The 27,152-nt window shown below is 44.7% G+C and overlaps 1 protein-coding gene across 1 annotated transcript in view; it reads left to right on the top strand.

Annotated features, from left to right (window-relative positions):
- plxnb3 (plexin B3) overlaps window positions 1-27,152 on the top strand; it is a 100,970-nt gene that overhangs the window by 55,602 nt on the left and 18,216 nt on the right. The window contains exons 3-8 of the mRNA XM_085345660.1: window positions 18,832-19,236; window positions 19,403-20,126; window positions 22,158-22,337; window positions 26,035-26,163; window positions 26,317-26,417; window positions 26,671-26,803. Of these exons, the coding sequence (XP_085201786.1) occupies window positions 18,848-19,236; window positions 19,403-20,126; window positions 22,158-22,337; window positions 26,035-26,163; window positions 26,317-26,417; window positions 26,671-26,803 (1,656 nt within the window). The 5' untranslated portion in view covers window positions 18,832-18,847. The remainder of the gene's footprint in view (window positions 1-18,831; window positions 19,237-19,402; window positions 20,127-22,157; window positions 22,338-26,034; window positions 26,164-26,316; window positions 26,418-26,670; window positions 26,804-27,152) is intronic.

The raw sequence follows: 27,152 nt of genomic DNA, 5'->3' as shown, positions 1-27,152 counted from the left end.
ACTACACGGTCAGATTTAGGCTGCAGAACTGCTTGAGTAGGTTTAAAATTCACATTGTTAGCCCTGCACATGAAAAACTGATGCCCCGGAGTGCTTAACAGGTTAAAATGGGACAGCAAGGAATTCAGCCCAAGTATCACATGACCCATTACTAACGGACACAGTCATGAGCAAATACATAATACAGTTTTTAACAGTTTCTATATGTTAAATTAAATTATTAATATTTTAACAGCTTTAATACAATACATAAGACATTATACTAAACAGCTTACTTAAATTGAACCATATAAAGTGTTACCAAACTATCATTAAATAATAAAGTTTTACCTAAAAATAAATATGAATAACATATCTGTGGTAATTGTGTAATGTCAACAGGATTTTTGGGAAAGTTGCCTTTAAATCTAGCGAGAAACTCGGGCGTCTGCTTCACTGTGGATCTTTGTCTGTCTCGATGGCCGGGAGCAACTGCCTTGATCAAACTCTTTTTCCAGGCACAGTCTGTTTCCTGGCTTTGTTTTGATCAGAGTCATTAGGAAACTGAGGCATCACACAAATATGTAAATCACGCCTCACTTTTCAGCTGTATAGCTGTTTCATTTAAACCCTGAACACATTTTTGGAGTTTTGGCTGTCATTAAATTCAGATGCTGGCTTTCTGCTCACAGTGAACACGAAGGCGTTTGTTGCTTTCTCCTTCTGTGAGCTCTTACAGCAGCTGACAGGTTACGACAGCTAATGATTGCATTGAAAAGAGAAGCGTTGAAGATAAAACGTGGTCTCTCAAACGCACTTTTTTTTGTTTAGCTAATTATGGTTTAATTATTTTAGCAATTATTATGACAATGAGCTTGTCTGTCTCATTCAGGGGGTCCTCTCCTCCTGAATAATTCCACCGGACTAAAATTACAGTTAATGTGCCACCTCATGACAGAGATGGGACCAATGGGGGAATGCAACTTGGTACATCTACTCGAGTACTTTACTGAAATATAGTTTACTCTAATATATTATAGCTGTAAATGTACTCCACATCCCTGATTTGATTTTAGTTATTATTTAGTTATTATTACACTGGGACATATTACTATAGACAGCATTATATTATAGATGTTTTTGTGAAATCTAATTTTTTATAGTATTTTAAGACAATACACCAGTTTTTACAGTGTATTTATCTATGATGAGCTATTCTGGTTTCCTGCAGTCACCCCTGCCTCGTTCTCTGACCCTGCTCGCCCTCCTGTTTAAATAATCCTGAAAACATGATGAGTATAATAAGAGCAACATGAAAATTAACATAGAAATTTCAATTCAAGGGTTAACCAACTAGTCATAAACTATGCATTTTATGTTCATGTACTTTCTTCTTCTGTGCTTTGACCGAGCATCCACGCTCGCCTGGCATGTGGAGGCTTCTGTAAATGCAGCTGAGTTGAGACTGAAAACCGAGCCTTTCACGGAAACTTTGACTTTTGGAAACGGCGATGCAGGCGCACGTGTTTGCTGGGGCGCTAAGTGTTCCACTCTGATTTGTGACACTCTTATCATATGATGCTTTTTGAGAAGATAACAAAGACATCAGCCTTGACTAACACGCAGGATGAATAACAGGCGTTGCTGACCTTGATGTCTGGCACCAGCTGTTGCCATTCAACTTTGCCTTTTATCATTCTGCTTCTGCATCTGTGCTTAGGAGACGTGGCTCGGTGTACGCGATATGTTCTTAGGCGCGTTAGTATGGACGGAGACTGGCTTTATTTTAAAAAGGTATCATGGACGTGTCCGTAGCACTTTCCCATGCCTGAGCTTTCTTAAGCTGCAGTGTGCAGAGCTCTCAGGGTCAACAGAGAGACAGATAGACAGGCTGACAGAAGCTGATCTGAATTCAGCAGATCAAACATGAATTTATTTTCTCTCTGAGTCTTTTTCCTCATTTTTTACTTTAACGCTCCGTCGCCTCCAGCGCTCTCTCTCGCCTTCTTCTGTCCTTCTTATAACCTCTCTCTCTTTTTCTTTCTTCCAACTTTAACTCTCCCTCTCATTTTACTTTCTGACAGCCTACAACTCTCTCTCTCTCTCTCTCCTCAGCAGCATGAATTATAGATGAAGCCCCCCTCCCCACCCATCTGGCTGAAGGAGGAAGTGATTAGCATACAGACTGACTGTGTGTGAGGATGATCAGTATTACCATGGAAATGTTGAAGCATGTGTGCCTCTTGCTGTGTGTGTTCGGCACCGTGTGTTTGTGTGTCCCGAGGCCTCACTGGCTGTTTCCCAGCATGCACTGGGGGGGAAGTTAAACAGCGAGTTTCAGTCTGTACCAACACGCAGCAGGAGGGAGGGTAGAGCGAGCACGAGTTAACCAGGAGAGAGAGAGATGAATAGTGTTTTGTATCAGAGGAACACACTCTGTAAAACATGTCAGAGGCTCTTATTAATTTTACTGGGGCAGAAAATCTTGTTTTCCTGAGAGATATGAAGCCAAACTGATCGTGTAAAGTCCTCTTGAAGCTTTGGACCGAACTGAAGTTGGCTGAAAGCTACACGGGCTAGCCGAACTCAGATTAGCCTCTTCTGTCCTTGCTGGTTTGAAGCCTTCACTTTTTCTTCATCAGCCCAGCTGCACAGAGATTTTTTAAATTCATTTTCTTTTAAAAAACTGTTACACTCAGTAGTCTGCTTTTATTTATCTACTCCAACTTCAGCTTTTATCTGACCAGCTCACCTAGGCTCAAATCAGCTGTCACATCCAGTTCCTATTCTTCATGGCAGGACGGCACCGGGATGTGCATATCAGCCGATATGAGCCCTGCTGACTGATATCTGCCCGTCCCACTCAGGGTAGATCATGCCATTTTAAGCGACTGCCCCCTGTTGGAAAATGAGTTTGCATCAAGGACACTGCATTTGGTTGGTTTTAATTCTTATCTTTGAGAACAGTGATCTCCAAATGGTGTGCCTTGAGGCAAGTGCAGGTGTACCTTTGCGGTCTGAGATGGTCTTTGACCCATCGTTTTTTGTATTTGGACTCATAAGGTCTTATGTTTAGTTTGATTCCTAGTATATATATCCCCAGTTACAGGTATTGTTTGTTTTTGTACTCAGTTTTGTCTCTTTAGGTCTATATTTACAGTTCTCCGCCTCCCGCATGTTCCCTAGTACCCTGTCTAGCCTTCGTCTCTGTGTTAGCTGTTCCTGTAATGTTATTTCCTGTTTTATTTTGGTAGCCTTTGTCTCTGTATTTAGTATTCAGTTTTACTTTCCCAGCCTCGTTACCTCGGTCGTGTGTTCCCTACAGCTATGTTCACCTTACCTGAGTGTCTCAGTGTATTTGTAAAAAGTGTCTGTGTAGCTGTGGGATGGTTATAAGACTGTGGCACATCAAAGGCCCCACTTGACATTGAGGTGTTTCTTATACAGGAGCACCGATTACAACCACAACTAACCACCTTTGCACAGGACCTAAAACCAAATGAAAGAGAGAGAGAGAAAAAACCTTGTCAGTTGACACATAAAGCCACCTCTTTTATGGCTTACTATGAGTGAATAACTTGACTTATACTCACATGGTGCCAAGCAAATGGCACCAAGTATCAGTGATGGAAACATGGCCCACTGCTATAAAGCACTGGGTATGAACCAGATTCAGTGAGACTGTTTGTGTGATTGAATTAAGGTATCTGATAAAGGGATGAAGGAGAAGCTGTCAAACGTGTCTTAAAATGGCCTTGAAGTTCACATTGTAGTTTGTCCTTTGGTGGGCACAAAACGCATTAAAGCTGCTGTGTTTAAGCTGCTGTTCACACTAACCGTGGTGTACCGCAAGGTTCAATTCTAGGTCCTATTTTTATTTAATTTCAATTTCATTTCCATTCAGCTAAATCTTAAATCTTTTTTCTTCGCTACTCTCACAACATACAGATATGTGGACTAAAATGTTTTCAGTCTCATATCCACAGGTGTATAAAGTCAAGCACCAAGCCATGCCGATTGCCTTTACAATGAGTCACTTTTAACAGGTCACTGAACTCGAACGTGGAAAGTGTTTAAGAAGCACAGCAATTCAGCAGAAAAGTTAAAGAGTGTTGTTACCAAGTGCTGAGCTGCACAAAAACTACACACCAGGAGCTTCATGGCTGGGTTTCTATGGTGGTGAGGTGTGATGTGTAGGTGACCCAGTAGGTTTGTCCATGCAGTGTACCTTCCCATGAGTTTCGGTGACCTTAAGAGCCTAATTGCTGTTTCCCACCATGTTAGTCTCTTTTTTTTTCCAACTCAACTTTACCCGCGCCCCGCGACCATTACCCTGACCCTGGTCCACATAAGTGAAGCCCATTGCCAGGATCTTGTGAGCACAAGTTGATTCAGCTTTTTTTTTTTTTTTTTTCTTTTTTTTGGAAGTGACATCAGAAACAGCAGCATGTGACATCACGTCATCCTTTGTCATCCTTTTTTTTTTTTTTTTTTTTTAATAGGACAGGGGGAAAGAATGAAAGAAAGAGGGGGAGAGGAAGAAAGAAAACCAAAGGGGAGAAGAGACGGTGAGAAGGGGGGGAAGAGAGAAAAAAAAACAAACTCCTGGGTCACCTGTATGGAGAGAAAGAAAAACAAAAAAAACAGGGGAGACAGCAAACAACAAAGAGCAACATAATAATAATTTAAAAAAAAGCACCATCACAATAAACTAGCTAGTCATAGATATCAATAGTTACTAAATAATAAACGATATTGTGCAGCACGCAAGATAGACAGCGCACAGTGTGCTTTGAGGCAGCAGCCAAGAAAGCTGTAGTCCGCGTCTGTGAATACCCATGTGTACACCTGTGTGCATACCTGTGTGGATCAGCATGCTTGCATTCCAAAGGTTTCTCCATGTAATGATCTGCTAGAGAGTGTGGGGAGCCACAGCCCTGTCCTTTATGGTATCAAGCAGGTATGGAGGAGATCAAAACTCCAGACATCCAGAGGCCCCCAGAACACAAGAGACCAAGGAAGACCCACAGAGGGGCAGCCGCGCCACTGTCCCAGTAAGAGCTAATGTAACCAACTTTAAGGTATAAAGGTGAATTACAGCGCAATAATTACTTGGGCTCGTAATAAGACCCTGGCCAGAATCAGAAGACACCAAATTCGTATGGAGCCAAAGTATTGAGCAGCAATAATGACCTGGACACAATGTTAACTTTTGAGTAGCCACTCTTGTATTGTTACAAAGTATAACAGGTATTTGTCCAATTTGTACAGATAAAGTATAAAATAAAATAAATAGTGTGCACACTCAACAAAATAAAAGTACTCGTTGGGGCCCTTTAAGAATTTAGAGTTAAGCTGGCGATAGCCAACTTCAAAGGTCCTTGTGAATGTAACTGGAATGTATGAGTGTGTGGTGTGTATCTTCTTTGGGGTAGATCGTCCTCAAAGTGGTTGGCTCGCCATCTATCACAACCAGAATATCGTCCTGGTCCTTGGACTTTTCCGTCCTCTCCAAAAAACCTGACCTATAATCCAGGTCATAAAATGTACATTCTAATCAGTCTGTTTCAGATGCATTGTTTAAGGTTAAAATACAAAATCAAAATATTGCATCACCTCATATTCATTGCATCAACATCTTAAATCTTATCAAATCTCACAGTTCTGTTGTACAACATTCAATTTTCAAGCATATCAAATATGAGAACTAAACATCTAAGTTGCTCAAATATTTCTCTATTCATGTAAACATTAATTAAACAATACTTATGGTAAGTAACCATTGACACTCAAAATACAATACACCATAACAAATTCAGAACTATGTGCAAATAAGCAACAAAATATACATATGAGTTCAGTTCAGAGGCATTAAAGCAGTGTGCTTAATTTCTCCACGCTATAGGCCTATTCGTGAGAGAGAAATGCACTAAAAATTACCCTCTAGATTACTTTAAACTCACAGTGAACTGACAAAAATTAGCTTTAGAGCAGCTAAGAACATGTTGCTCACCGTTGCTCTGTTTCACAAAAGCCCAACACACACTGGCGTTGGAATTGCAGCAGCTCTCCGGATGAAAGGTGAGTGGTTAGCCTGTGAGACACCGAGCTAGCATTAGCATGATCGCGACGGTAAGTCTCTACAAGTTTTTTCCATCAGAATAACACTCGTCTTACCGACGTTGCCTCTCTCCTTCATCCAGCCACTCGACTCCGGACTTCCAGCAGGTAAGTAGGCTGGTTTTCCTTCCTCTCAATCCTGAGTTTTCCTCTCTTTTGTCCGTGGATTTCTCGGTTTGAGTAGCAGATGCCTCCACTCCTCTTGCTGAGATAAGAAAAACCCGGGACACCATGCACCTCCACCTCACTTCCTGGCTGACAGGGTCAATGCGGCCTGGGTAGGCTCTGATTGGTTGCTGAGCTAGGTGCCCTCACGTGGGGTGAACTGAGAGGTGCATTCAATGGTCATAGGAAATACGACGCTTGTTGATGTGGACAGTTAATATAAAGAGAATAAGTATGATTTTTTTCATCTGGGCTACACCCTCCCCTCCTGAACTCATGCACGTCCCTGTGCATGGTAGACAGTTAAATGATGATTATTTGACGGGTCAAGGAAGAGGGCGAAGCAGGCTCTTCACCATCACTGATGACATCGGCCCAAGCTGAAGACAGTCCTTGCAAGAATGATTTTGCTGCAGTGATCAGAGGATTGCCTAGCTCCGTATAGTCAAGCCGTCGTGGCGGACGACGGTTTCTCTCAGATCTCCTTACAGAATCATTTGTATCCATGTTTTCCCTTGTATCCACTGGGACTATCTCCTCCACTCTCTCCTCAGAATTCGCACCTCTGGTGCCAGCCTCCTGAAATGGAAGTTGCCTTTCTTGGACGTCTGGGTCATCAACAGGTGAGTCAGTTTCAGTTAAGGTTATTTCATCCACTTGTTCGGTCGGTGTGACTCCATTGGTAGATAAGTACTCAGTATCATCTGTAGTACTGTTAGGCATATCAGGTATGTTGCCAAAATCAGATTGGCTGTCAAAAACAGGTGGGTTGTCAATATCAGGAACATTTACAGGACTCTCACTCACTGTGTGGACAGGGGAACTCAACCAAACAGGAATGAGCAAATCATCTTCTTCGTCTGAGGAGTTCTCTTCCTCTAGCGCTGGATTTGCACGGGTTCTTGGCCTGCGTGACACTGGCTTCTGTACATGCTCACTGCTTTCCTCCACAGGTAGGTAGCCACATGGTAGCAACAGATCCCGGTGTAGTGTTCTTAGGGGACCATCTTTGTTTTCAGGCTTAACTGTATATACTGGGAGGTTGCCTGCCCTTCTCACCACTACATGCACAGTGTGTTCCCACTTGTCTGAAATCTTATGTTTGCCCCGGATACGGACATTCCTGACCAATACCCGATCTCCAGCTTCCAAGTCTGATGCAGTTACATGTCTGTCAAACCTCATTTTGTTCTTGTGAGCCATCTTTGCAGCCTTGTCCATAGCTAACTTGTAGCTTTCTTTGAGACGTGACTTGAGTTTTTGCACATATTCAGAGTGAGATGAGTGTTGTTCCTCTTGCACTGGCAGGTTGAATGCAAGGTCAACTGGCAACCGAGGTTGGCGTCCGAACATCAGTTCGTACGGGGAGAAACCAGTCACTTCATTCCTGGTGCAGTTATAAGCGTGGACCAGGGGTCTTACATGGTCACGCCAACAGGACTTATCTTGATCACGGAGAGTTCCCAACATATCAAGCAAGGTACGATTAAATTGTTCCACAGGATTGCCCCTAGGATGGTATGGGGTTGTCCTCACCTTGTGGATACCAGCCACCTGACAGAGCTCCTTGATTGTGCGGGACTCGAAATCTGGACCCTGGTCACTATGCAATTTTTCTGGGATGCCATAGTGTACCATAAAGTTCTCCCACAGACACCTTGCCACTGTGCGGGCCTTTTGATTAGGTGTTGGGATAGCAACTGCAAATTTAGTGAAGTGGTCCGTGATCACCAATATATCTTTGGTTCCACTCCTGTCAGCTTCCAGGGACAAGAAGTCCATGCACAAGAGTTCAAGAGGTCGTGTCGTATTAATGTTGACCAAGGGGGCCGCTCTTTCAGGCCGTGCCTTCCTCCGCACGCACCTGCCACACGTCTTCACTTTCCTTTCCACGTCCAAAGCCATCCTTGGCCAATAAAATCTTGACCTTACAAGGTCCAGTGTACGGTCGACTCCCATGTGACCCATATGGTCATGCAGGCTGGTGAGAACTGTGTTGCGAAGCTCAGCTGGAAGTACAAGCTGGTAGGTTTTCTGGGACCCCTCTTGGCGTCGCCGGTACAAGACATTGTTGCGGAGCTCAAGACGGTTAAGCCCTCGGAGGAGCAGTGGAAGCTCAGGGAACTGTGTGCGCACGGTTGGAGGTGGTGTGTCCCCATATTCGATCTGAGAAATAACATGCTTTATACACTGATCGGCTCTTTGCTCGTCTGCCAGCTCTGCCTCAGTTAGATGGGGAATGGTTGGCAGACCTCCAAACTGTTCCTCTTGCCCATAGCTATCAGGTACAGCACTAGGAGACACAGCAAGCACCTCCACCAAGGCAACACAATCTGCATCTGCCTCTCTTTCATTGTCAGGACTGACGCTGTAGGTGAACTGCCTCTCACAGATTGCTTTCACCACAGACTGATTTACAGCATTGATGTTGTCTGGATCACAAAGGTGATCTTGAGTGAACTGTTGTATGCGTTCAATCTCTTTTTGTGATTTCAGGTCGTCCGCTAGCCCTCCGTGTGGTCTGCGTGATAATCCATCCGCATCTCCATTCTGCTTCCCTGGACGATAGAGGAGTTTGAAAGAGAATGTGGACAGTGCTGCTAGCCACCTATAGCTAGTTGCGTCAAGTTTTGCTGAAGTCAGAATGTAAGTCAGCGGATTACTATCCGTTACAACAGTGAAGTGGTTGCCGTAGAGATAGTCGCTGAACTTTTCTGTAACTGACCACTTGAGCGCCAGAAACTCCAACTTGTGCGCTGGATAGCGATTTTCGCTCCGTGACAGCCCTCTACTTGCATAGCCTATGACTCTAAGTTGTCCCTCTTGCTCCTGATACAATACAGCACCAAGCCCGGTGGTACTGGCGTCGGTGTGCAGTATATAGGGTTTCTGGGGGTCAGCGAAGGCAAGTACAGGGGCAGTGGTGAGACTTTGGATGACTGACTCGAAGGCTTCCTGGCAAGCTGGCGTCCAGCGACCTCCGAAAGGGTCTTTTGGGTCATGGTACTGATGTGCACTTTGTCTTGCGTTTACTTTTGATTTCTTGTGGCTAGGTGGGTACCCCGAAGTTAAGTTGTGGAGAGGTTTCACAATGCTGGAATACCCCTTAACGAACCTTCTATAATACCCAGCAAAACCAAGGAACGACTTTAACTCTCGCAGGGTCTGTGGGACAGGCCATGTTTTAAGGGCCGAAATCTTCTCAGGGTCAGTCCGAACTCCATTTCTGGAGACCACATGTCCCAGATAACGGACTGAAGTCTGGAAGAAGACACATTTCTCTGGTGACAGCTTTAACCCAAACTCTTTTAGACGAGTGAGCACTTTCATGAGTCTTTCTTCGTGTTCCTCAAGGGTTCGGGAGAATACTATCACGTCATCAAGAAAGACCAATGCATCCTTCAAATGCATATCCCCCATGCACCGCTCCATTAACCGCTGGAACGTGCTGGGGGCGTTCGTTACACCCTGAGGCATTCTGTTGAACTCCCAGAAGCCGAGAGGGCACACAAAGGCCGTCTTCGGTTTGTCTGCTTCTTCGACCTCGATCTGGTAGTACCCTGATTTTAGATCAAGAACAGAGAACCACTGTGAACCATTGAGGGCTGAGAATGTGTCCTCTAGCTTCGGAAGGCTGTACGCATCTTTTATAGTCTGAAGGTTTAGACGCCTATAATCGATGCACAACCGGACTTGGCCGTTCTTTTTCCGGACTACCACTATGGGTGACGCAAATGGGGACTCTGACTCTCTAATAACTCCTGCATCAAGGAGTTCCTGAATGTGCTTCCGGACAGCCTCAATGTCCCGTGGGTGGATTGGCCGGGCACGTAGTTTGAAAGGCGTGCCATCCGAAAGTTTTATATGATGTCGCACCTGGTCCGTCCGGCCAAAATCCAGGTCGTGCTGTGCAAACACCTCAGGCATGCCGCTGAGCTGCTGAGTGATGCGCTGTTTCCATTCCAATGGAACTGGGGAGTCACCAAAATTGAAGGTTATGGTGGGCTCTTGGAAAGACGGAGTCTCTGGAGTTCTCTGGGATAGTTCTGACTGTTTGGTCTTGTTGTGTTCCTTTAATAGGATGGTCTGATAAGCACTAACCTCTGCAATAGTACACTTGGCAGGGATGACAATGTCGTGGTCAGACTCGTTGCTTATAACAACTGGCAACTTGTGGGGCCGCCGCTGGGGAAAGTCCACCAGACCGGCTTTAAGTAGCAGGCCACCGGGCAAGGGGGACGATGATGGGTACTCAATTACAACTGATTTTTCATCCTGAAGGCCCTCGCCAAGGGCGACTCCCTCCACCACTACAGTTGAACCAGCTGGAATGACTTGAGGCATCTTGCCAAGTAGCTTCACTACCCCCTGATGGGTGTCACTTGTCTGCTTCCGTCTCAACTCAATGATTTTGAAGACTACTTTGTAGCCATGTGGGAGGGGTTGACGATTGGCTAAGTCAGTCTCTGAGTAGATGTCGAACAGTACATCTAGGGTGTTTGTGCCTATGAGCATGAGGGATTGTGAAGTGTCAGGGACGATTAAAGCAAGTGTGTTTACATCTACTGGAACACCTATAAAGTCCTTTGGAAAAGTTATGGTCATTTCTATATAGCCAAAGTAAGGCACTAGCTGGCCATTAGCACCTTCCACTTCTAAGAGGTCATGTAGTGGCTTGATCTTTTGCTCTGAAAGGTGCTGCTGGTAAAATGACTCAGGAACAGTGGTAACTTGGGAGCCTGAGTCAAGAAGACAGTTGACTTCTTCACCTCTCACAGTCACTTGAGCTGTACTTCTGGTACCAATCAACTGTTTAGGGAGTTGGAAAGATTGGTTCTGCTCTGAATGGTTTAAGCCAGAACATGTTTGTGCTTTGACAGTCTTTGCTGGGGTACTTACTTTGTTAACCTCAGCTGTGATTTTGTCACCATTGTTTACGTCTGAGGGACGTTGTTGACTCTCCTCAGCTCCTGTTTGTCCCACAACAGGAACTGTTAGATGTTTAAAGGTGAATCTGTACAATCTCGCGCTTCCCACTGGCGTTGTTTCTCCTCCAACTGCTTCTTTTTTTCTGCTACTAGGTTGGGGTTAGCGGGGTCAACACAGCATGGAGCGATATGTCCATCTTCACCGCAGTTGAAACAATACCAGGGCTTGGGTCTGCCCCTTTGCCTCTTTGAAGTCTGTCTTTGCATACGTCCATCTACACCATGTGGCTTTGACATCTTACTCTGCGGCTTCCCTGCAGGGTCCTTGCTGTTTGCAAACTTTGTTTTTTTCTGTGACATGAATGTAGTTAGTTGACTTTGCAGACTCGCCACCTGCTTTCGCAGATCCTCAATAGCAGCAATGCTACTCCCATGTTTCTCCTCTGGTTCACAAACATGTGCACCCTGGAACTGTAACTGAGTTCTCTGCTTTGTGGTGCCAATGTGTTTTCTCATACGGTTAGTTTTTGCTTGCTGTCGATCTTCCTCAGAGCGAATCATTAACAACAGGTCTGAGAATTGGGGTGGGCTGCTCTTCTTTTGCTCAAGTTGCAGGGCGCTGAGTAGGTCGTTGTCCCAACATCCCCTGCAGAACTGTTTAAGTAGATGTTTGTCCACTTCTTCACATGCGACTCCCCCCCTCTTCGTGGCTCTGTTTAATGCTAGCTGTAGCCGGTGAAGGTAAGTGGATGACTTCTCACCTGGATCTTGAAGGGTGTTCAGGAATTGAGCGAAAAGTTCCTCACCATCTTCTACAGTGCCAAAGGCTGAATCTAGAAGCTGCAAATAAGTCACAGGTGGTGACTCAGGCCGCAAACTCTTAACTATATCAGCTGCTGGTGGGAGCAGGCTCTCATGGATCTTTCTGGATATTTGCAGGGGGGACATGCTGGGATCATTTTGGAGCAGTTCAATTTGTGTGCGCCATGTGTCATAATCAGTTTCATTGTTAGGTCTGGGAACCTTACCGGAGAAGGAACGGAGTCTCACCTGGGACTGGATGTGTGGGACAACATCTTGCCTTCGTACGATATGCTCTACCACAACCTTCTGAATGTCAGGTGGGTTCAAGTCACTTACTGAGAGGGACGCTGCTCTCCTTCCATTAGTGAGGGGAACATCATCAGTGGCACCAGTATCACTTGGTGTAACATCTGAATGTGAGGTGTGACACTGTCGCTCTTTAGAAGCGGGCGGAGATACAACAGTGGTCTCGACATACGTGGGAGAAGGTTCTTCAGTGGTAGGTCGCATGGCTTCAACATCCTCCCCAATCTGACACATCATCTCCTTCAGCACCTCACCGTAGTCTTTGCCACTCAGCTTGGCTAGTTCCTTGAGTTCCGCCAAGTAGGTTTTTGTAACATTACTCCCAACCGTGGTAGTGTACATGCTACTGAGTGTTTTAATTTCATAGACAACGCTGGGATCAGCTTGTGCTGTGTATGTGTATGGTAAACGAGGTTCTAAACCTTCTAAGGCTGAACTGCTAGAGTATTCTACGATCAGGTTTTGGTAGAAGTTGGACAGTGAATCATCAACAAAAAGGACTCTTGTGATTTTACCATACTGTTTCAGAAAGTCAATGACCTGTTCATCTTTCTCAGATACCTGTGTTATCCCAGCGACAACAACCGCATTAGGTATTTTGACACCAGACTTTTGTATGAAATCCATGCTGGTCATTGCCTCAATATTGATGCTCAAATCAATTGGCTCCTGGCTGGCTCGCCACTTCTGTAACCAACTTTAAGGTATAAAGGTGAATTACAGCGCAATAATTACTTGGGCTCGTAATAAGACCCTGGCCAGAATCAGAAGACACCAAATTCGTATGGAGCCAAAGTATTGAGCAGCAATAATGACCTGGACACAATGTTAACTTTTGAGTAGCCACTCTTGTATTGTTACAAAGTATAACAGGTATTTGTCCAATTTGTACAGATAAAGTATAAAATAAAATAAATAGTGTGCACACTCAACAAAATAAAAGTACTCGTTGGGGCCCTTTAAGAATTTAGAGTTAAGCTGGCGATAGCCAACTTCAAAGGTCCTTGTGAATGTAACTGGAATGTATGAGTGTGTGGTGTGTATCTTCTTTGGGGTAGATCGTCCTCAAAGTGGTTGGCTCGCCATCTATCACAACCAGAATATCGTCCTGGTCCTTGGACTTTTCCGTCCTCTCCAAAAAACCTGACCTATAATCCAGGTCATAAAATGTACATTCTAATCAGTCTGTTTCAGATGCATTGTTTAAGGTTAAAATACAAAATCAAAATATTGCATCACCTCATATTCATTGCATCAACATCTTAAATCTTATCAAATCTCACAGTTCTGTTGTACAACATTCAATTTTCAAGCATATCAAATATGAGAACTAAACATCTAAGTTGCTCAAATATTTCTCTATTCATGTAAACATTAATTAAACAATACTTATGGTAAGTAACCATTGACACTCAAAATACAATACACCATAACAAATTCAGAACTATGTGCAAATAAGCAACAAAATATACATATGAGTTCAGTTCAGAGGCATTAAAGCAGTGTGCTTAATTTCTCCACGCTATAGGCCTATTCGTGAGAGAGAAATGCACTAAAAATTACCCTCTAGATTACTTTAAACTCACAGTGAACTGACAAAAATTAGCTTTAGAGCAGCTAAGAACATGTTGCTCACCGTTGCTCTGTTTCACAAAAGCCCAACACACACTGGCGTTGGAATTGCAGCAGCTCTCCGGATGAAAGGTGAGTGGTTAGCCTGTGAGACACCGAGCTAGCATTAGCATGATCGCGACGGTAAGTCTCTACAAGTTTTTTCCATCAGAATAACACTCGTCTTACCGACGTTGCCTCTCTCCTTCATCCAGCCACTCGACTCCGGACTTCCAGCAGGTAAGTAGGCTGGTTTTCCTTCCTCTCAATCCTGAGTTTTCCTCTCTTTTGTCCGTGGATTTCTCGGTTTGAGTAGCAGATGCCTCCACTCCTCTTGCTGAGATAAGAAAAACCCGGGACACCATGCACCTCCACCTCACTTCCTGGCTGACAGGGTCAATGCGGCCTGGGTAGGCTCTGATTGGTTGCTGAGCTAGGTGCCCTCACGTGGGGTGAACTGAGAGGTGCATTCAATGGTCATAGGAAATACGACGCTTGTTGATGTGGACAGTTAATATAAAGAGAATAAGTATGATTTTTTTCATCTGGGCTACACCAAGGAGAGTCCCAGATGAGAGCTCACTCAGCAGCTGCGGAGCAGAAGCCAGGGGGAGTTGCAGTGACGCGCCCGTGAGCTCCGCCGGCAGCCAGCTGTGCCTGAGTGACCGAGCCGCAGGCCGAGAGGCCGGGGGCACCCCACCTCCAAAGTGGCCCGAGCGAGCCCCAATAAGCGGCCGCCAAGGAGTGAGCCGGTGTGTACCCGGACACCCACCCCCAGATACAAAGAACCACCAACGCACCGATACCTGAGGGAGTCCGCCACCGGCAGGGGAAGTGGTGGTGGGTGGAGATAGGCCTCCAAACCTTGGTGGGCCCGAGATGTCCCCAGAGAGGTGGCGTCTGATACCCAACCTGACATATAGACACAGACATACAGGCACACACATACAGGCACACACAGACACAAACATCCATTCCCACCCTCATGCTCTCATATGTACTTCACACTCAACCGACGTGGAGACAGACATAAAGGGACGCTGTATACACGATCACACTCCCCAAGCGCACTCTACTAACCGGGTCTAGGTACCCTTGCCCCTGGAGGGGGGAACTGCACCCAGACCCAGGTGGTGTTACCCTTTTCCCTGCGGTGGGGAGAGGCAGACCGCCCCGACTCCGCAGCAGCAGGGAGCAAGTTGATTCAGCTTTGAGGCACACATCAAAGAAGCCGCCTGGTCTTGTTTCAATTAAATCACAGCTTTCACTGTCATACCTGGAAAAAGTCATCCCCATGTTTGTTTTCTCCAGGCTTGGCTACTGCAACTCTGTCCACACTCGTATAAACACAAAGTTACTCTCTCGCCTCTGGCTCATTCAAAATGCAACAGCTGGGGTTTTATTGGTTTTGGTGGACTGCAGAGCTTCACCCCAGTCCTGACTTCTGTGCTTTGACTATCTGTAAGCTTATAGAGTCAACTTGTAAGATTTTGCTGATCCCTTTAAAAGTACATCTGAGTCTGAGCCTGAGATACATACCAGATATGTCGATCCTCCTGGGTGGTGACTGTGCTTTTGCTATCAGGGCCCTCGATTTTAGAACAACCTGCCTGAGGAGATACGACTGATGAAATCAGTAACCTCCTCCTTTAAACAACTTCTTAATTCATGTTTCATAGACCTTCTTTTATGTGATGTCATCACATGTGATGTATTAACAATACTGTTAATCAATGTTAATCGGGGCTTAATGTTTGGCTTTCTGTTTGAAATCACCCTCTGAGTGTTATATGTATATGTATATACTAGGATGCAGATTTTTATTTTGAAAATTGCAAACAGTACTGACCCAGAATTTCACAATCGGTGCACGCCTGGTGTGTCGTCTCCCTCAGGCTCCAGCTGGATTAAGAGGAAAAATCCTGATGATTTATTTTTTGGTTTGGAGGTCCCAGGCTCTAATCAGAGGCACGCCACAGCACAGTAAAACCCACAGTTTGTGGTATTTTCTGAGACTACAGATGTAAATGAGTTTTTCTTCCTCTGATTTGCATGAAGCTGAATCAGATCTGATGTGTGACTGTTTTGACATGTCGAGAAAGCAAGAGAAAGTCCTCTTTGTTGCCGAACTGGGAATATTGTTAAAAAGAGGATATGCGCTGGCTGTTTGTGTGGAAATGTGAGTTAAAGATCTGTTTTGCTGTCGAGAAAAAGACGACTGATTGAAAGTGTTCAGAGGAAATTCTGAGGCTTGTGGTAAAACCTTTGACCACATTAGTGCTCAAGATTAATCTGACTGACCTTTGTTAAAAAAAAGGAGATTAAAAACCATTTTATTGGGAGTTTGATGGATAGAATTTGGCTTTTCTAACTGCTGCGGTTTGATTTAGACCTGATGGTTGTTTGAAAGACTGGATATTTGCCAGGATTATTTGATGTTGTCTTTAAGCAAAAAATATACAGATTTGCAAAAATGTTTCCAAACAGTTCCTCCTGCGCATGGTTCTGCTCGAGTTTTGGGAGTTTTTTTGGCCCCACTATCTGAAAATACCAGTCAAAGAAAACCCCTGGGCTTCTCTTTATAAGGTAAAAATGAAAATCAAAACAGATTATATCTGAACTGAAAATGTTTACACATTATTACACCGATGGACAAGCTAAGCTGTTTGTGTGCATTCTCTCCATATTTTGAGTATCTAAACAGGCGTGTTTTCCAACACATACTGGATAGAACCATGTGGCAACCACTTGGGACAGAGATATGAAGTCCAAGTAGAAGCGCCAAAAACTGTAGTGCAAATGGCCTCTTGAGGCTGGCTCAAAAAGCGAGTCAGCCCCCATAGACTCCTGTGTTAAAATGCCCAGATTTACAGTACAAATAAACCTGCTTTATCCCTTCATAATGACACACACACACACACACACACACACACACACACACACACACACACACACACACACACACACACTCGTTTTCATATCTTAGTGAGGACATCTCATTGACATAGTGCTTTCCCTAGCTCCTTACCCTAACCCTAACCATCAATAATGAATGCCTAACCCTAACCCTCAGCCTAAACCTAACCATAACCTAATTGTAACCCTGACACTAAAACCACATTTTGAGCCTCAAAAATGCCGTCAAACTCCTGGGGATGGACATTTTTGTCCCCATAACTGACTGTTGGTTCCCACAAGTATAGTAGTTTCTGTCCTCACAAAGATGTCTAAACATGTACACACATACATGCATAAGCTAAGCATAAATGACACTATTAGAGTCATTTAATGTAATTATCTTATAAACGATATGACTAATATGAAAAGTTAAAATTGTATCACAGCCATGGAGCCAAATTCCTGCAAATTTGGCAGAGATGCATAATTCAGTGCCAGCTGATGTCGCCTGAAACCCCTCTGTACATCCTGTTGGTAAATCTTATACATAACATTATATTTAAGCTGTTCAACATAGGGTTACTGGTACCTCTGCATGCCACTTTGCAACCTCACCTCCACCCCCAGCTTGTTTCAGGCCATTCATGCTATCTTTGACTTTATCAATAACACAGCCATTGTAATAATACATGCTCTGCTCTGTGAGTAGGTGGTGCTACTCTCACTGCCTTCTGGCTTTCCATTTAAAGCCACACAACCAATTAGAGATGACTACAGATGAAATAACAAAAGTATCATCAGCACTAATTAGCAGGTTTTGTGTTAGTGCCAGTCACCCCTGCAGTCTACGAAGGCTGATAACGTAGTACTCCACCCTCATCAGTATATGGTTACTTCTGCCTTCCACAAAACAAACCCCATAACAGCTAACTAATTGCTGACCGTGTCTGTTGTAGGCGGCCTGTGAATAAAACCGTTTGGAGGTTCAGCATTGGAAGAACACTTTTTGTGCTGCTTGAAATTTCATCTTTAAATAGTGAATCTTTCTCCTCGTTTCGGCTGTATAGTAAATCAGCTTGTTTCAGGTGAAGTGAAGGCGGAGGCTGTTTGTAGCAGTAGTGGGAGAGCTGGAGGAAAGATCGTGGATTTATCCTCAGGAGAAGAGGAATGAGGTCTGAGGAATATTTTACACTTTGACAGAGTGATGCAACCTGAAGAGACAGAAGGACCCGCAAGATTGAAACCAGTTTGACACCAGTTTAAAACTCCACTCTGTCATAAAAACCAAACAACCCACCAGAGGTTTGAGTCGTTTCACAGCGTTGCCGTGGATACCGGTTTGTTGCCATGGTGATGTTACTACAGGCAACTACAGTTTGACCGCCAGATGAAAAGTGTGAAGCAGCAAAAATATTTTATTAATAACTTCAGAGAGAGAAAGAGAAACGGTGCAGCGAGTCTGCAGGGCTGAGCCTCACCTGCTCAGGTGTATTTTACATATTTAAGATTTTTTTTTTCTTTTTGGGGTATGAAATAGATCCGTGTTTCTCCACCTTAATCTGAGACAGTCATGGTTCAGTTCTGCTCTGAAACTCGGGCGAGGTTTTCTGCTGCAGGGGAGAAAGTGGAAATAAGATGCAATCACAGCTTTGAGTTTTGTATTCAGACAGACCGCTGACTTTCTGTGGGCGGACGGTGAAGCCAAGAAGACATTCTTTAGTGGATTTCAAATTTTACAGTGAAGTTCAGATCTGGGGTCAGTTTCTGCACAATTCAAAAATCTACAATATTGTCTTGTTTCAGTTTCTCGGAGGGTTTATTTCATTTCCTTTTTCCACCAGATCGCCCTGTAAAGGGAATATCTTTAGGGTTTGGACAGATAAAACAAGAAAAACAAGTTTTGTCTGTTTTTGACCAGCGGGCAGTGAGATTAACTGCAAGTGGGCCTGCTGACCTGTGAATAATCATAAGCAGCTGCTTTTCACAAGTTTTAATTCTCCTGAACTTTAATCTGTTTCAGGTAAAGAGGAGCTGCCATGTTGGCCTCCTCCATCCCCCCGTCACTCCTCCTCTTCCTCCACATCCTCTCCCCTTTCTCCCAACCTGTGGATGCCTCGAAACATGTGGAGTTGAAGGGTGCCCCCCTGTCGCACCTGCTCCTGGATCCTGGAGCGGGACATATTTATGTGGGTGGGGTCAATAATCTGTACCAGCTGACCACTGGCCTCGAGGTGTTGTTGCACGTAAAGACCGGCCCTTACCGGGACTCCCCAGAGTGCCTCCCACCAATCGTGCTCCAGGAATGCCCATCAGCCAAGGACACCGACAACTACAACAAACTGCTGCTGATGGAGACGGGGCAGGGGGTGGAGCCAGGGAGTCTGATAGTCTGTGGATCACTGTTCCAGGGAATCTGTGAAAAGAGGTACGTCAGTTTACTGTGCTAGTTTTCCTCACTGTGTTCCCAGAGTTTATCCAAATACATTTTTCTCACACTGTATCTGTTCTTTGCATGTATCAACGGTGACTGATGTCTGGATTAGCCAAAACACGTATGAAGAATGACTTTTCTGTCCTGTCTTTCTCTGCAGGAATCTGTCCAATATTTCTCAGCTCATCTATCAGACGTCCAATCCCGTTGACACTCAGTACGTCGCAGCCAACGCTCCAGGTGTCTCCACTGTTGCCGTGGTAATAACCACGAAAAATAAGCAGGAAGGGGGTGGGGATGGTGACGTGCTGCGCCTGATGCTGGTTGGTCGAAGCTACACTAGCAAAGGCCCTGGTGACATCCCACCAATCACGACACGGCGGCTGTTTCCAGTGGTTCCACCCCGCAGAGCGTTCTCTCAGGAGGAGGAGCTTGGAAAGCTTGTTGTAGGAAGTTACTCCGATTACAACAACCACTTTGTGAAGGCTGTTGTCCATGGCAACCATGTCTACTTCCTGTTCTCACGGCGGCACAAGAAGGAGTACCGGACTTATGCCTCTAGGCTCTGCATCTCTGATCGTAGCTTCTACTCGTACGTTGAGGTGCCGCTGCTGTGCCAGGGTGGGTATAACCTGGCACAGGGTGCATGGTTAGGCAACCACTCAGGTGAACCTCACCTGTTTGTCGTCATGGCAGCGGGGCAGGCGTCCACGCCCGTAGCAACAAATCGTTCAGCTCTCTGCGTTTATGGCATGGCGGAGTTAGACACAATGTTGCGGAGAGCACAGGAAGTGTGTTACACAGAGGGAGGACAAGGCAGCGGTGGAAAGGAGGAGGCCTACATCGAGTACGGCGTGTCATCAAAATGTCTCAAACTGCCGAAGGTAAACTCACAAACACCTGAGCAGTGTTGGGGTGATTAACAAAGTAATCTATGAATTTGTCCCCAGAGAAAGTACTCATTACGTTACTTTCTTGCTACTCTGTAACGTGACCTGAAACACAATGTAAACCTGAGGCTATGTAAGAACACAAAGCCGACATAACAAAGTTTGAAACCAGCTCAATGAAACTTCAAAGTCATCGCCACGATGATTTTGCTGTAGAAACATGAACAGAAGTGGAGGCTGCGTCACTTAATCGCTGCCTTTGTTACCTGTTGAAGCTCAGGCTCTGGATGCAGGCCTGGGGTCAGCATACGCTCAACTTTAACATCACACTGCCTTCTTCGTTAGCTCTGTATTAGCATGCTGTCCGTGCAGATGCTCACAAAGAGTCGATGTTAGCGGTATAACACTGTCATTTTTTGTCCTGGACACAGTTTGCACTTTATATAATCATGCTCTTGTAATAAAAGCGATTTCCATATCACCACTCAACAAATGTTGTTGACCTCTAAACCATTTCCCTCCTCCTTGTACACAATCAAAACGAGGTGTTTGTTTTTTGCGTAGGGGTGCAGAAGAAAAAGTGAATGTTTTTTTCTTTCTATCTGCTCAGTGTGCACAGAACTAAAGAACCTTTGTAATGTAAGTAATGACATAATTGCAACTGTAGTGTAACTACTGAATTTTGTACAGTAACTCATTACATTACTGCATGACTGAAAAATATAATGTGGTACCAGTAACATGTTGCACCCAGCATTGGCACTGGGGGTGGCTGTAGCTCAGGAGGTAGAGCAGGTCATCTACTAATCAGAAGGTTGGTGGTGTTCATACCAAATATCCTTGGGCAAGATACTAAATCGATACTCTTCGATGCATCCGTCGGAGAATGAATGCTGGATAGAAAGCACTAATGTAGATTTAACACTTACCATTACTGGCTGTGAGTAACCTCCTTACCTGGAACACTCACTAGCTTGGTGCACATAATACATGCATAATGTATTTTGATTTTGCAAATCATTATTATTCTTTTTTTTTTTTAGATTGGGGGGTGGGAGGTAGCCCTTCCTAAAGCGAATGAAAGCTGTGGTTTCAGTTTTCTATGCAATAACTTTGTGGTAGGCTGTTCAAGTTTTTTGGCAATAGAGTTGTGATAATATCAGTTCTACGTTGAAAATATATATGAATGGACTGATGCCAAAGCTTCAGTTCAGACCACAAAGTCAAGCTTATTTGTAATCAGCTGATTTTTACCGTTCGACATGTCCAACTGGTAAATCTCATATAGGACATGCTTTTAAGCTGCTTTTCCCCACCCAATGGTTGCTCTGATCTGCAAGTCACTTTGCAACCCACCTCCACCCCAAGTCCTTAATTTCATGTTTTTTTTAATAAAGTTGACCAATCTGTTGTCTTTGCTGCTGCTCTCAGAAGTAGGTCCAAGCAAAGAGCGATAGAGCCAAATATAAACTCCAGATACTGCAGATGACAGAGTTAGAGCTACTGCTAGTAATGAGAGTGCAGTACAGAAGTGTGGGTGACAGTTGAAAACAATGGGACAGTAAACTTGTTCCAATGAGAGTCCAAAGATGATCCCACGGATCGCTGAGGTCCTGGTCGGCCAAGTGGGACATCGTATGACATCACATTTTACATGTGATGACATCACAGATTAGCAGCTGCTTTAGGCAAGAAGCTGTCGATGGTTGTCATCTGCCTCGCTGCTGACCTTAATACTATGTGTGTGTGTGTGAGTGAGTGTGTGTGTGGATTAGAGTGGTTATCTTCAGCATCTGGACTTATCATCAGACAGCTGCCACTCAAACACAGAGCTTGTAACACAGAGCTGACCCACATAGAGCAAAAATACACAGATTAAAGTGACAGGCTGAGTGGAAAAAAGCATGAGTTTTAAAGGTGAATGGAAGCAATATTGTTTGTGTTTAGAGACGTAAACAGATAAAGCAGGGCTGACCACATACCTGTGTTCACTGGCTTCTCTCTCTCTGTTTATTCATCTATCAGGTCTCTCTCTCAGAGTACCCCTGTGGAGGGGAACACACCCCCAACCCCATCGCTAGCGCCGTGCCCCTCAAAGCCACGCCCATTGTCAACTCCACTATACAGCTGACCGCTGTCACCACAGCAACTGAGGCGGGCCACACCATCGCTTTCCTGGGAGATAGAAAGGGACAACTGCAAAAGGTGACACCACCAACATGTTTTACAGCCGTTTCACACATGAAGTAGACGCCGTCGGTTGGGCCATTGACCTCAGTTACCCTTTCCCACATGTCCCACACAACAGCTGAAATGGTGCACATTGTGGCTGAACATGGAGCGATATGACACATGATGCTTAATCTCCCTGCTGTGAATTTAGCAGACAGTTACTTGTAGTATAAAACCGTTTGTACTCTCACATGAAAAGTTTTGGGGTGCAAATGCATATACGAATAATGCTTAATTGAACAGGCTTCAGACCCCTCCACTCTAATGGAGCTGCTAAGAGACCAGCTGGTGAGACTGGTTTTTACTTGGCAGTGAAAAGGCCTGTTTAGGCGTTTGTGTCTCCATCTCTAGCTACAGGGAGGAATCAGCTGTTTCCTGTTTATGTTGTAACTGGAAGGTCTGAAGAGAAACACCAGGAAAATGATCACACACACACACACACACACACACACACACACACACACACACACACACACACACACACACTGAACAGAGCAGCTTGTAGCCTGAAGCTCTTTATAAGCAACACAATGATACACTCTATGTATGCGTGTGTGTGTGTGACTAACAGGCGTTTAGCTCGAGGGTGTGGTGCGTTTGGGAAGAGTGGGAAGGGTCACATGGGAGCATGCTCAGACTTTTGTTGTTGATTGGTGATTGGTCTCTCAGGTGCAGTCTGGTAAGAATCCAGCAGGACACCCCTGAAGCTTTTAACTGGGTGTAAGTGTGTGTGTGTGTACTTGTACATGTGGCTTATGAGGACCCAGTCTTACACATTGTTAGAGAGGACATTTGAAAAGTGATGAGATTCTGTACCCAATTGTTCTCGCTGCGGGACACCTTAAGAGGCATTTTTTTTCCATTTCATTTCGAAGTTTTTATCAAGTTCAAGTTTAGGGTAAGGGTCCTGGGAATGCACCGTGTGACTCATAGTCCTCGCAAAGTTAGAAGGACAAACTTGTGTGCGTGTGTGCATTAATGAGCTCTAATCTTGCCTCGGAGCCTCAGCGAGGTAAACAGCAGAGCTTTGATTCTCCCCGTTAATATTTAATCACACACACTGTAAATGTTTCAGGGCCTCCTGCTGGATCCTTACCCAGAGTGCACCTGAGGGACCAATAACCAATCAACAACAAGAGGCATGTACAAGTGCAACACCACGTTTTTCGCGGCGAACCCGGGCACATGTTAACTGCTGTGCTTCTGTTGGGATTGTGAAATAGTGAATCTATCAGAAAGGTGCTCAAGCACCAGTTTCTCCAGCATGTGACGCTCCTGCAGTGTTTCTGTGGGCGTGGCACCCGAGGCTATCCGAACTAAAGAAACACATATGCACATGTTTTCCTCCTGCACTTTAACATATCTAAAGGCAGATGTATACTAGAAGCACAGTGACTCCTGACTCCTCTGCTTGTAAAAGGACTTCTAGTTATATAGAAATCGATGTGAAAGCAGCTCTGGCTCCTTTGCCCTGTAGACTTTGTGGGCTCACTCACTTGTTTCAGGTCATTCAGGTCATTATGACTGGGGGTGGCTGTTCTTCAGGAGGTAGAGAAAGTCATTTACTAATCAGAAGGTTGGTGGTTCAAATTCTGGCTGCTGTAGTCTGCATGTCTCAGTATCTTTGGGCAGGATACTGAACCCCAAGCTGATCTCTGATGCGTTCAGCGGAGCATGAATGTGTGTGAATGTAAGATAGAAAGGACTCAGGTGTAGAAGAAAGTGCTTGTGTGAATGGATGAATGACAAATGCTGTATGAAGTGCTTTGAATGCCCAAGTTGAGTAGATAAGCAGTATGTAAGAACTAGTCCGTCTACTGTTGAAACACAAATATGGTTCTTTTAAGTCAGAGAAGATAGTCTTTGTCTTTTTAAATTGTTAAACATAAATGAACCTGTGATGTCCTCAGTTTCCCAGTCAGAAAAATCCTTTCCTCATTGCATCCTGTTTAAAAGAAGAAGACGGTGATGATGAAAATGCTCAGCATTAAACTCCACTAAGCATTGTGTTTTTAGGTTATTGCAGTCTGCGGTGCAGAAGTGTCTCCTGAACTCAGATTTACACCCTGATGCCTTTAGGTGAAATCCAGGAGACAGGTTCGCATTTCTACAGGAAAAAGCAGTAACAGTACTTCAATTCTTCTAAAAAACTCAGTGTTTCACAAACTCACAGCTGTACACAAGAAACGTGACAAAAGTATTTGAGTGAAGATTGAACACAGAGGGATAAGAGAGACACTAAAGCCCTGCCATACCTTTATACTTGCACACAATTGACCAATCAGTGAGTGAAGTGGCTGAGATATGGTAGAGATTTCCAGAGTTTCTACTTTGTCAGGATGCCGCTGTTCCATCTCAGCAAGAATAAAAAAAGACAAAAAATAAACTGGATGTGGCACAGCAGGATCGAGTCTGTTCAAACTCAAACGATCCTCCTTTCTGCATTTTTCACTGTCTGAATTGTTCTCTTTGTCACACGCTGCTGATAGTGCAGGTGCCTTGAGGGGTGTTGTCGGGGTGAAGCAGCTCCACCTGCTGGCGGGTTGTTGCTGCTGCCGCAGCGGCAGCAGGCACTGCTGCTTTCATGTTGTCACTTTACTGAAATTAAATGTTGATGATCATCATTTTTACTTGTCACAACATTTCAGCTCTTAGACGTTTTATATTTGCTGACACGAGTTTCTCCGTCTTGAGTTAACTTTTTCAAAATACTTCACACAGTCGGCACAGCAGGAGTCCACTCGTCTCATCACTCGAGCAGGAAAGTCATTCAGTGACAAATACTGTGCAGCAGAGAAAGAGCGTTCTTTTGTTGTACTCAGAACAAATAAACAATGAACAGTACACAGAGATGTGTGTTTGTGTTTTAGTGGCATTAGTACAGATCCAGAACATCTCAGGGTGTGGATGGAGCCAATTAGTGAAACTGGGATGGAATCAGCCAATTTCCCGCCCTTCACTGAGATGTACTGACAGCAGGGAGGGTCCGACCAGGGCCAACCTGTTTCTCTCTGTCTCCGTGTCTCTGATCTGGCAGTCAGTCATGCCATCTTAAGGGGTTTGTCAGTACCTGAAGTTGGAGACGCGAGGCTTGCTGTAGGAACGGTGATTAGAGGAGGCACAGGTGTACCCCTCTGTGGATGTCTTTTCACCTGTGATGTTTAAAAGAAGCATTAGACATAGCGGGAGGACAATGATTCTCTTTTGTATTCATACCTTATGTTAGAAATCTGCTGTCAAGCTTTCTGCTTTTCTCCAGTCGTGTGTGTGTGTGTGTGTGTGTGTGTGTGTGAGAGAGAGAGAGTGTGTAGTTTACTATGGTTGTGGGGACCAAAATCCTGGTCCCCACAAGTTTGAAGGCATTTTTGAGACTCAAAATGTTGTTTTAGTGACAGGGTTACAATTGTAATTGGGTTATGGTTAGGTTTAGGGTCAGGGTTAGGCATTCATTTTTTATGGTTAGGATGAGGGGCTAGGGAAAGCATTATGTCAATTAGATGTCCCCACAAGATATGAATACCTGATATGTGTGTGTGTAACAGAATGTGTAATTTGTTGTTTGGTATAAAGGACACAAGGAAAGGAGGTGAGGAAAGGGATTGAGGTTGCACAAACCAAACAACAGAACAGTGTCGGAATCTGTGGACTCACCTGTGTTGTTGTTTTTCAGGTGTTGGTGATCTCCAATCAGTCAGGCCATCTGTATGGCAGCGAGTTGGTGGACAGTGGCAGTGCCGTCAGCGCTGATCTCCTATTGGATGAGAGCCAGGAACATGTTTATGTTTTAACAAACAGCAGGGTGAGAGACAGTCGACCTCCTTCCTCAGTTCCTGTCTCACTTTCTTTTCTTCAGTTTTTTCCCCCTCCTCCTTCCTCCTTTTGTCCCCAATATCCAATCAGACGATCCATTTAAGAAAAAATGAAAACAAACTGTTTCCTGTCTTTCTCCCAGCTGTCGAAGGTTCCTGTGTCATCCTGTGAGAAACAGACAGACTGTCGCTCCTGTCTCGCTGTCAGAGACCCGTACTGTGGCTGGTGTGTCCTGGAGGGAAGGTAGGTCTACCTGTCGGCTGGTGTTTTGTAACTTTTTAAAAGTACATTTTTATTCTTTATATCTTTTTGTAAACTTTATGTAAACTTTTTACTTTTTTTGTAAAAAGTCTGACTGACAGTAGAAGAAGAAAGTGTAGTAGATTTGGTTTGCTCACAGCAGCATCTGCACGTTGATGTGACATTGCTCTGACGCCGTTTTGCGTTTGGTTGTTTGTTGCTATTACTAATCTGCAAATGTTTGTATTTTGTGCAGATGTTCCCGGAAACATCAGTGTCAGCGTCACCTGCAGCCCAACCACTGGCTCTGGAGCTTTGAACCAACCAGTCAGTGCGTGACAGTGCAGAGCCTGCAGCCGGCCAATCACAGCAAAGAAGAGCAGACGCAGGTAGGCTGCTGTTGTTTTGATCTGATTCTGACTGACAGCATTATGATGCAGTCAGCCACTCCCGCAGTGATGACAGCCTGGGTCAGGGCACCCTTAGGTGTTGCTGGCAGGTGTCTGTATCAGTCCAGGTTGAAGGAAAACTTGAGGTGCTAGTTCAGCAGCTCTCTGATTGACTGAAGGTTGCTGATTCTGTTTCAACACAGTTGTGTTGTTGTGTTGGCTGTGTGTTATTGCAGAGGCACTGCAAGTCCAGCCAGTTCCAATCCTTCAGACAAGATTCACAGCAGCCGATGAACATCTGCAGCAGCTGTTTACTGCTGCAGCGCTGACAGGATGAACGAAACATCTT

The sequence above is a fragment of the Diplotaxodon limnothrissa genome, linkage group LG20, assembly GCF_057381915.1.
Source record: "Diplotaxodon limnothrissa isolate DT_005_m linkage group LG20, D_limnothrissa_male_GT1.1, whole genome shotgun sequence".
NCBI lineage: Eukaryota > Metazoa > Chordata > Actinopteri > Cichliformes > Cichlidae > Diplotaxodon > Diplotaxodon limnothrissa.
Note: the sequence above shows the minus strand (reverse complement) of the source record. Positions and strands in the feature narration are given on the sequence as shown.